The 10,355-nt window shown below is 48.8% G+C and overlaps 1 protein-coding gene across 10 annotated transcripts in view; it reads left to right on the top strand.

Annotated features, from left to right (window-relative positions):
* Nucleotides 1-9,390, top strand: part of Dcp1b (decapping mRNA 1B) — a 44,096-nt gene extending 34,706 nt beyond the window's left edge. For 5 of the 10 annotated variants that reach the window (XM_075983001.1, XM_075982998.1, XM_075983002.1 and 2 more), the window contains 3 exons: nt 921-1,796; nt 4,005-4,253; nt 6,360-9,384. In XM_075983001.1, coding sequence (XP_075839116.1) covers nt 921-1,796; nt 4,005-4,253; nt 6,360-6,440 — 1,206 coding nt within the window. In that variant the 3' untranslated portion in view covers nt 6,441-9,384. Of the gene's footprint in view, nt 1-920; nt 1,797-4,004; nt 4,254-6,359 lie in introns of all 10 variants that reach the window. The other 5 variants (XM_075982999.1, XM_075983008.1, XM_075983000.1 and 2 more) reach the window with 4 other exon arrangements.
* The last annotated feature ends 965 nt before the right edge of the window (nt 9,391-10,355 follow it).

Here is a 10,355-nt window from a genome sequence, read left to right as displayed (position 1 = left end):
TAGTCAAAGCCCCCAGGCCTGAGGCGGTATGTGAGTTCTGTGCTATTCAGAACAGGAGAGCTGAGACAAAATCTGCTGATGAGCAGGGCCCATTGTTGCCTGTGAAGAAAAGGTGTCTGTTCTTCCATCATTACTCCTGCGTAAAGAGGTGGTTTGCAAGGAATTGGTTTAAATCATTTCTGAAAATGAGCATGAGCCAAAGACATAAAATGGCTTGACTAAATCTTGTTTTGAATTTTTCAAAAAAGAAGTATTTCCTAACTTATTTTAGCTTTCTGTTACTTTCCATGAGAATTTATTTCATTTTAGTAGTTAAACCAAGCTTGTACTTTGACTTTAGAGCGGAGCTTCTGTTTTTAGGCAGAAGGTGTGGAAGGAGGACCAGCTCCGGGGCAGGAGGGCAGGAGTGGAGGAGTGGCCAGGCGTTGTACACATCTGGTCCTGTGCGTTAGATTAAAATCCTCCTTTCTTTCTAGCCTTAGCTCTCTACGGTTCTGTGGAAAGCGACCAGGAGCCCAGAGCTCTTACCATCTGCTTGTCTCTCATACCTTTTGTTCTCAGCGAGCCTAGATGGACCCTGGCTATAGAGATTGCACATGTAGTGTGTGCAGTCTTGGGCTATACAGTGTCATTTGTCCCCTAATCTGTGAGCTGCAGACCCCTCAAGGATCACATGCATGTCTTATCCAGTGAGCAGAAACTGGTGTAACGGCAGCCTTGGGGGCCAGGAGGGGAGAGTGCTGTGCAGATATTAAACATTTCAGAGGTCTCAGGCTTTTCAAGTTAATAAATTGCACCTCTGTCATTGATCCTTTGTAAACAGAAGAAACCATCAGTTAGCTGAGTTATGCTTCACAGTCTCCCACTCCCATAAGCAAAGTATGTGAGCCTATTTTTGGATATCTTTTTCTTCCCCTCAGACCTCGGACCCTGAGCCCCAACACTTATCTTTGACAGCTCTGTTTGGGAAACAAGACAAAGCTCCCTGTCACGAAACTCTGAAATCTTCCCAGACCTTCGTCCACCACCATCACCACCACCTCCACCACCACCAGCATCAGCAGCAAGAACAGCTTCTAGTTCATCAAGGAGTCGCATGCTCCATGCCCTATGAAGAGCCCAGAAAGTTCTCACTCCCAGTGGAGAAGCAGCTATGCCCAGCCATTCAGAAACTCATGGTCGGGAACACAGGGCTGCGCCTGCTGCCACAGCACCCTGAACAGTGGCCCTGTGAAAGTGGCAGCCCCAGTCGTGTGGGGGGAGTTCCTCCCTGTCCTGTCCAGCTGGGGTCCCCCTGGAACAGTAGGATTGCCTGCTGTGCACAGAGCACTGCCCGCTGTGCCCAGAGCACTTGCAGAAACCACAAGCTACTAGAGCAGCTTCAAGGTGCCTCTGGGGCAGCACACAAGTGTAAGCCCTGTGCACTTGCCAGGCTGTCTGCAGCCACTCAGGTGACTCCGGGCCAAAATGCAGCCCGGTCACAGCTGGTGTACTTCGGTGGTCCCCTTCCTCCTCCCACACCAGGACATGAAGCTCTCAGGAAGGAGCAGTGTGCACTCCGAGCACACGCACTGCCCTTCTCTGGCAGCCAGGAGAGCAGCCCCAGTGTGCTCCCCACTCAGGAGCTGCTGAGAAAGCTCCAGGCCATACATCAGGAGCAGCAGCTCCAGGCGGTCCCCCGGCCAGCCTTAGCAGCCAGGTTCCCCGTGTCAGCCCAGGGCTCGGGGACAGAAAAGCCCTTAGAAGCCTGGGCCAGCAAGACATCCAGCATGGAGAAACAGGCTCCTCCTCTGCAGGTAAGTATGTTCTGGAAGATTGCTGCCATAGTAATGCATTGGGCTTTGCTCTGCTATGGGGAGCGTTTCCATCGAGAACAGCTACCCATAGCCCCCTTGGTGTGTCTCTTTGTCTTTCACCTTGCCTGGAAAGAGAAGCTTCTCTCCTCTTACAGTCTGGTGTCCTCTGCCATTTAGAGGTGGTTGTAAAGTTCAGTCTTTACCATGTCATGAGCCCTGAAGACCAGCCCAGATGTGACTATGACGACCCATGGCAGCTGGCGCTAACATTTTGGGATGGAAACACCAGACTGATTTTGTTTTCATCCTATAGTTGATTATTGCTTGCTCTTTGACTCGATGCATGATTCTGAGTGCTTCTACATACATGTTAGTCGCCACTTTACTACACAGTAGTAGAGAAAGCAGAGTCTGCATCCAGCAGCCACGACCTTGCAGGTTCCTGAAGTAAACAACATAGCAGTAAAGGTGTTGCTGTTTTTATCACCTTCTAGGTGATCAGTATTGTGAAAACCAGGCAGAAACAAGTGTACCACCCACAAACTGCCAGAGAAGGGAACACAGTGTCATTTCTAGAAATAGCGTATCTTTCTGGGGAATAGTGGTCTGTACCCGTCAGCACCTGGGACAGTCAGGAACCAGAAGCCAGGGTCTATTGATCTTCTGCCTATAGTGGCATCTGAGGGTCTGACCAGCTCTGTTTCCCTTGGGTTGGCACAGAGTCCCTGAAAACGTGTGCTGACTTTAAAGATCAGAAAGTTATCCCTACTTACTATATATGTGTATGTGTATGTTTATGTAAGTATGTATCTATACATACATACATATATAAAAGACCAACAGTGTGACATGTATACATATTATATACATACATATAATATGTATATATACATAATGTATATATGTCACACTGTTGGTCTTTTTGATATGTTTTATCACATAGTAGCTCCTCAAAAATTGTTCACATTTTTTTAAACAAAGGCCCATGGCACAAACCGTGTATGTTTGGGTATGTGAACCAGGTCAAGGCATTCATCTTTATGAAATCCCAGATGCAGGTACTTTCTGTTGCACACTGAGGCTTTGTCCTCACTCTCAGTGCACCGCAGGGTGTTGGCCCCTTTTAAATGGCTGCTTTCATTTCTCTTCGGTGATTTAAAATAAGAAAACTGGGGCTAATAATCAGACTTAAATTTCTGCATATACAATTCTTTGTTTTTAGTTCTCACAAATGTCAGGAACCAAATAAGGAGTGTGTGCATTCTGCCAGCCCACGCTGTGCCCCTCCTCCCTCTGGGAGCATCAGCTCTCAACACCTCTCCTTGGGATAGCAAATAGGGAACGCTAAAAGAAACAAGAGCCTGTCTTCCTCTGGGCCGTTTTCTGCCCCCAAAGATGCCAAGGGAGTGATGATAAAATTATAGCCACGTCTAAATTGCTGCCTCTCTGCTTCCTTCTATGAGTGTTGGAGTGCTTGGAGGCTGAGAAATAAGATACTTTCTGTCACCTGAGTTAGAGACACATGGTAGCTGTAGGAGTCAGTCAGACCCAGTTCAGAATGTCACTTGCATAATTGGGAAAGCCATTAGAAAACTTAGTTTTAGACCTGCCAGCCAAGGGAATTAGATAGATTCAGCAGACAGATGGGTCATGGTGCTCCAGGCTCCATGTGCCCATGCCTTGCTCTTCATCCCATGATCTAGCCCCTCATCTTCATCCTTTCCCTGTCTCCATCCCCATGCCAGCCAGGAGAAGCAGAAGGCATGCTCTCTGTAGATACGCAGAGAAGTACCAGAGGAGGCAAACCCACAAGTCTCCTTGAAGAGCTAGGGTTGGGAGCTGTGTGTGCATCTGACAAGCACATGCTGCCACTCCCACAGGTGAGGGCACCTCGGAGGGCAAGGCAGTGGACAGCAGGTGCCGAGCAAAGCCGGCAATCCTAAATGCATGTTACCTGAAAATGAAACTCTCACCAGGTGTCTAGCTTCATACACAGAGGTCATGGCATCACAGGGGGTTCCAGGGTTGTCTAGTAGCCACTGAGGATGGAACAGGAACAGATCTGTCCGCCTTTCCCACCCACGGGATGTGGGATGGTTCCAACCAAGCACTCCTCTGCCGCCTTTGTGAACAGGGTCTTTTATCATTGGAGCTCCGCTTTGTGGGTTGTTTCCTAACCCTGTCTTGTGTGCATGTCTTTGCTGTAAGCAGATCACCTCAGCTCAGTGTGTCCCTGCTCCAGTGACTTCTCTGCTGATGCCCCCTGTGGTTTTCACACAGTCCACCTGTGCCCCACTGAGGGAGACTGAATCCGGGCTCATGCCCCTAGGAGGCCAAGAACTTCCTGCTGCCTCCTCCAGCCTCCTTCTGCCCCTACAGAACTGGGAATCCTCCACTGTGGCCAGCAGGCCCCTCACCAGGCTGCAGCTCCAGGAGGCACTGCTGAACCTCATCCAGGTAAGGCTGTTGACCTAACAGTGGGCCCCATGACAGACTAAGTTGACTGATGTCTTCTTTGGATGTCATAAAAGTAACCCCCACACACACCAACACCTTCTAAACAGTTAACTGATGATATTTAGAATACTACTTGGGGTATGATATATGTCAAGACTTCAAGAGATTTGTGACTTGCAGGAACAAGTCAGGCCCCCTAGCTACCAGCTGCAGAAAAGAAGGGAGCATGTGATGGATGCCTGGCCCTCCAGGGTACTCTGGGAGCTCACTGTTGGGAGCAAGCTCAGAGCCATCTTGGGCAAGCTACAGGTTTAAGCTGCACCATCTACGACTGCTGTGAACATAGCTCAGCTATGGTTTTGAAACCCACTGCTCACAAGAGGATAGAATGATAGAACACCTTATCAGCCCCGCCTTGGGTGTCTCTGATAATACAGTGATAGGAACTCATACCCAACTGTGGGTCATGCACTATTTTAAGCTTAATAAGTCACTCAGTGCCTATAGGAAACCCTATTAATATGGGCCAATGAGATCAGGTAAAGGTACTTGCCACCAAGCCTGATGACTCCCCTAATGGAAGAAGAGAGAATGTTGTCTTTTGACCACATGACCACATGCCTCCACACCTAGCCCACCACACATATGTACACACACACACACAGAATAAGTAAGTATAAAAAATTTAGACCCTCATATTTGATTCTACAGACAAGGAAACCGAGGCTTATGTTGGTCTGGTGTTACCCTGAGCCCGCTTGCAGTGTTCACGTCAACTGTTGTGTGGACCATGAAAATTAATGTTCCGAGAGTAGACCAGCATGTAACGGAGCACGCTTCCGAGTGAACGATAGGCCTTGGAAAGGATCGTGTCTGAGCCTCACAGAAGCAGACACCTCAGCTAATGTGTTTCAGAATCTTCTTCGCGTGGGCAGTCTTGAAAGTGCAGTGTTCATGGCCGGGCCGATGCCTGAGGGCAGGCCAGCCGCTGTGGTGTCTGCTTCTGTTGATGTCTAATCCCCATTAGTGAAAACATTTTTAAAATAGTGTTTTAGAGGGAACCCAAAGGACAGTGCCAGAAGGAAGCATCCGAGTCTGGGAGCAGAATGAGCCCTCCTAGCCTAAGTGTGTTACTCATCCTAAACACACGCCACGATAGCAGTATGGCCCACCTGCTCACAATAAGTTCATGAGAATTATAGGCAAATATCTGCCCTTTATTTACTGGAACAGTAAGGGAAAACCTAAACGTGTATTTAGATTTGAAAGATTCTTGCTTTTTCTGGCTCATCCCTGCCTGGTCACGTTACCCCAAAGCCATGTGTTGTGACTTAGACACGTCGCACTTCTCCTTGTTGTGGATACTGGCTTTCTGATATTGCTAAAAAGTCACTTGGGCGTCTTTGTAGGAAAAGCAGAAATAACATCTCCTTCTTCATGGTGTGAGTGTGTCTGGGGAGGGAGGAGACCGGGAAAGGGAGTGTAGGGCTGTAGAAGCTTCCACGAACTTGAGTGGGCGGGGGCGCCTCTAGAGTTAACCAAGAGAACCATTGCTTAGACCCAGGGTTCTCTCCCCAACTCAGTGAGACAGCGAGCTCAGAGACTATCTGCTGTTGTGCGTTTACCAAAGCCAGAGACTTGCCACAAGTCATGGGAACAGCCATACTGCCTTTGGGAAGGTACCAATGAGCCATGCTGTGGGTAAAATCCCCATGAATGCTCAAAACTGCACAGACATGGGGGCACCCCGGAGGAATTTTAGGAAGGACCAGCCACCTCCTAAGCTGTTGCCAAGGCATTATGACTCATCCCTCCTGGCCCATCTGCACACAGCACAGCTGGCTTCCGCATGGCGGGTTTGCTATCTGTGTCGGGTGCTATAAGCACATGGACTTCGCATGCGGACTGTAGAATTCAGCAGCTCTGTCCCAACCTTGCCTCCAGCCCCTTTCCATCCACACATATAGGCTAACCCTGCTGGCTGTCAGCACGGACGGCAGAGGTAAGGAAGGCACTGAACCCGAGGCCAGTTCAGCTCCAGGCAGGAAGCTTTGGCTTCTGCTGCTCAAGTGACAGTCCCCTGGGCCTGTTGGCTTTGTTTTTCAGAACGATGACAGCTTCTTAAGCATAATCTATGACACCTATCTCTTCAGTGTGACACAAGCGGCCATGAGGAAAGCCACATAACCAACTACAGGAGAGCAAAGACCGTGAGGGTGGACTCTCTAGGTCCTTCCTGTGGACTGGTGGGACCAAACATGTTTCTGACTTTTTAACAAAGTATAGTAATACAAAGTAAAATGTTTTTGTACTGTCAAATATCTTGGGGGTTTTTTGTTCCTTGTATTTGAAGAATTCCATCTTCCTGTATACAAATTGAGTGGGTAGATGATTCGAGCTCAGTTCATATAAGATTAAATTTTTCTTACATTTATAAGGCCATTTTAAAAAGAATTTGGGCTCTTCATTGGAGAGGATGTTCTCAGAGCCGTTTATTAATAGCTCAAGCTAAAGAGAGCAATTTCCTGGTGTTGGGCTCTGTGCGCCATGGTGCTCGATAACCACCAGGGGGCAATATTACCCCACAAGTCATCTACTAAGGGTTTCATGAGCTCTTAGAAGTCAACCTTTCATTTGTAAAGCTCCATTCGGTGTGTTTCGTCTGAGCCTTTGGAGAAAGAATCTTTCTGAGGGCGTTTCTGGCCAGTGTCTATTCCAAGACACAATGGTTACGTTTCTCAATTCAGGATACTCCTTGAGGCCCAAACAGCTCTTGCTTTCAAACAGACACTCAACTCACATTTAGAAACGGTGCTGAAGGGAGGTCGCATGAGAATCGGTAGTGACTATTTGTGGGCAGAAGGTCAACGATTCTCCGAGCTCTGTGGAGTCCTCTGCTGTGTCCTGTGCAGAAATAAGAAGCAGAAGAGCCTGGCAGTCCCCGAAGGGTGGGCGAGTGTGGAAATTGACCCCTGCTGAATATGCACAATGAATAAAGCTTCATGTCTTTACCGCCTTAGATATTCCTGGATTGTAAAAAGATCTTTGGGTTAGTGCTTCCTAGAAGAACCTTATTCTTTCTATGGAGAGTTTAAAATGGAAGCCGGGATGGGGGTGCAGGTTTCCTTCCAACTTCTGATGCCCAGACCAGGACCAGAAGCCTAGCAGCAGGGGACATGACCTGTCCTGTAGGAGGGCGGGCAGGCTTTCCCCTAAGGAAGAATGGTGGACTGAGGAGGAGCTGCCCTCTGTCTGGCCTCGCTGTGCTGTGCTTTGTCCCACATCTGCTGCGTCAGCCTCTGGAAGGGATACCTCCCGTATGTCATCCCACACTGCTGGGAGCCCATAGAAATCTCGCAAACACTCGCCAGTAATTATAGCTGCCTCCACAGCCTCATAAGGAGAAGGAAGCTAGAGAGACGTCTGTGCTTCTGTGGTCCTAAGTCAGTAAAAACAGCATCACTTTGGTAACATGTCTACTAAAATTGGAGCAATATTAGACTGGGAATATGGCCCTATGGAGAGCACTTGCCTACATAAGGTTCTGGGCTCAATCCCTAGCACTTAAAGAAAACAAACAGAAAAAAATGTGGCTTGGTGATAAATGTAAGCAAAATAAAATCATGGAGAACATTTTAACATTCTATAATTGCATGTTTAAAGATGCTTCTGCAGCTAGAGAAAGATGAATTTCATTCCTAACATTTCTGATGTATTTGTGTCAATGAGTAGCTTTATTTTATGAAATTGTTTCGCTTTCTTCACATGAATGAGTAAAACTGTAGCAGCAGCAGCAGCTGCCCTTGGCAGAGCAAGCCAGGATGGGAGGTCAGAGGGCATGCAGCCTTTTTAGACCAATGCTACAGACGTCTGTTTTGACAAAATGGTGCATTCTCCATCATCCATTGTTCTAAGTCATCTTAAAAGCAGCAAGCCAATTCCTTTAGACCAAAGATGGCCACCTGCAGAACAGTCAGGATGGGTGCTTCCCTCCTTACCTCAGCAGGCCAGAGTTGCCTTCTACGGAGCCCCGTGGACACAGGAAGAAACAGATCAGAATGGTTTTCTAGGCACCCAGGACTGCTCTTCTCGTGTAAATTTCCTCTTCCTGTGCCACCTCCTGATCCCAAATTCAGCTTCCACTTCATGGTCTCTGCCCCAGCAGCTCTTTTGACCTCCTTGGATTTCAGGTAGAACCTGGAATACTGTGGCTAAGGCAGCTTCATCCGGTGCGGTGCGGTGGGTGTCACCTTGCAGAGCCAGGGGAGTCGGGTGGCCGGGAGTGGAAGGTGGAGCATGAGTGGAGTCCGAGTCCCTTGGCCCTGCCTTCAGCTCCCGGACAAGTCCCTTTATGAGACCCCTCATTCATGAATTAGAGACCTCACGGAGTCCAAAAGACTAAACTGTCATGGTCCAGGGCTACGTGACAGGGCGGGGGCTCCTATCATCGCCCTGACAGCATTACCTGAGGGCTACCTTGCTGTGTCCCCCTACTTCACTGATGCGGTGGAAGCAGTCTTGTCCCTTCTTTATGAAGGAACTCGTGAACTGCGGCGCTGATGTCACTGTATTCCTGTGTTCGCCCCTGGCTTAAGTTAAGTTCCTGTCATTGTGACTGCAAGCCAAATACTTTCCTTTGGGACACGGTTCCACGGGTTTCAGTGTGTGGCCGGCTGGCTCTGTTGATGTGAGATCTCTTGATGAGAGGTAGAAAGCCAGGGTGGAACAAAGCTTTTACCTTGTGGTAGCCAGGAAGCAAAGAGGAAGAGGAGGTCTGTGCTGGCCAGATCTGTGTTACCTTCACACAAGCTGGAGTCATCACAGAAGAGGAAACCCCAGTTCGGAAAAGGGCTCCCTAAGATAGGGCTGTAAGCAAGCCTGTAAGCCTGGGGGAGGGCCGAGCCCATTGTGGGTGGTGCCATCCCTGAGCTAGTGGTTCTGGGTTCCGGAAGGAAGCAGGCTGAAAGAGCCATGTGGAACAAGGCAGTAAGCAGCACCGACCCCACACCCCCACCCGTGGCCTCTGCATCGGCTCCTGCCCCCAGATTCTGGCCCTGCTTGAGTTCCTGTCTTGGCTTTCTTCAGTGATGAGCTATGATGTAGAAATGTACACCAAATAAACTCTTTCCTCCCCAGCTTGCTTTTGGTCATGGTGTTTCTTCATAGTCATAGTAACATTAATTAAAACAGGGTCCCAGAAGTATCCCCTCCAAGGGCCTGCCTCCCAAGCCTCGTTTCCTTTTGCCCTATCCACTGCCTCCCAGGACATAGGTCTTCAGGGGACATTTCAAATCAACACTAGGGCAAGCAGCATTTTACTTGCTAAGTCAGGGAAAGCAGTACTGTCAATAGTTGTGTAGGCCCCAAACATCCTAAAGACATACCGTTCTGCCTCGCCACTTAGACCAGGCAAGGTGGCCACTGCAGGGAGAGAACCCGTGTTTGCATCTTCAAGAACTCTCTCGCATGATAGCTAGTCCTGCTGCTTCTTGGCCACTTGCAACCAGCTCTTTCCAGCCCTGTCCAGAGCTAGACCTGTAGCTCCAAACAAGACCTCCCACCACCCATAAGGCTCTGGGAAGGTGCCGAAGAGGCAGAGACCAGAGTGAAAGGCTAGGAAATGCCCCTGTGTGGACTTGATGGCTATTGCAGCCATTCCATCACAGCTGGAGGTACCCACACTGGTTCACCCCAAGAGGTCCCTATCAGCAGGTCAAGGAAGGGGAGGCGCTCACGGGGCCCCACCCTTTCTCTCTGAAATACCAGCTGTGATTAATAGACTCTGGGAGAGGGGAACCACTTCAATCATCTTTAGATGTGTACCCATTGCTGAGCCCAACAGGTACTTCCAAATCCATGGGCACATAGGCAGCCCTGGGATGTCAGGGAGTCACAAGGCAAAATGAATAGACCGAAACACAGATTTATTGGGAATAGGGTTGGCAGGAACGATAGAAAGTGGTGAGCGTGCAATGCACACGTGTGAGATTGTTTAAAAACAAATTTAATTCATAAAAAGATAAAATAATAGCCATTAAGTATAGAAAACTTAGCATTTAAAAAGAGAGCGAGAAAGGCCCAGGGCAAAGCCGCCCAGGCTGA

This window comes from Microtus pennsylvanicus, chromosome 8 (assembly GCF_037038515.1).
Source record: "Microtus pennsylvanicus isolate mMicPen1 chromosome 8, mMicPen1.hap1, whole genome shotgun sequence".
NCBI lineage: Eukaryota > Metazoa > Chordata > Mammalia > Rodentia > Cricetidae > Microtus > Microtus pennsylvanicus.
The sequence above is the reverse complement of the archived record's forward strand: the minus strand, read 5'-3'. Positions and strand labels throughout refer to the sequence as shown.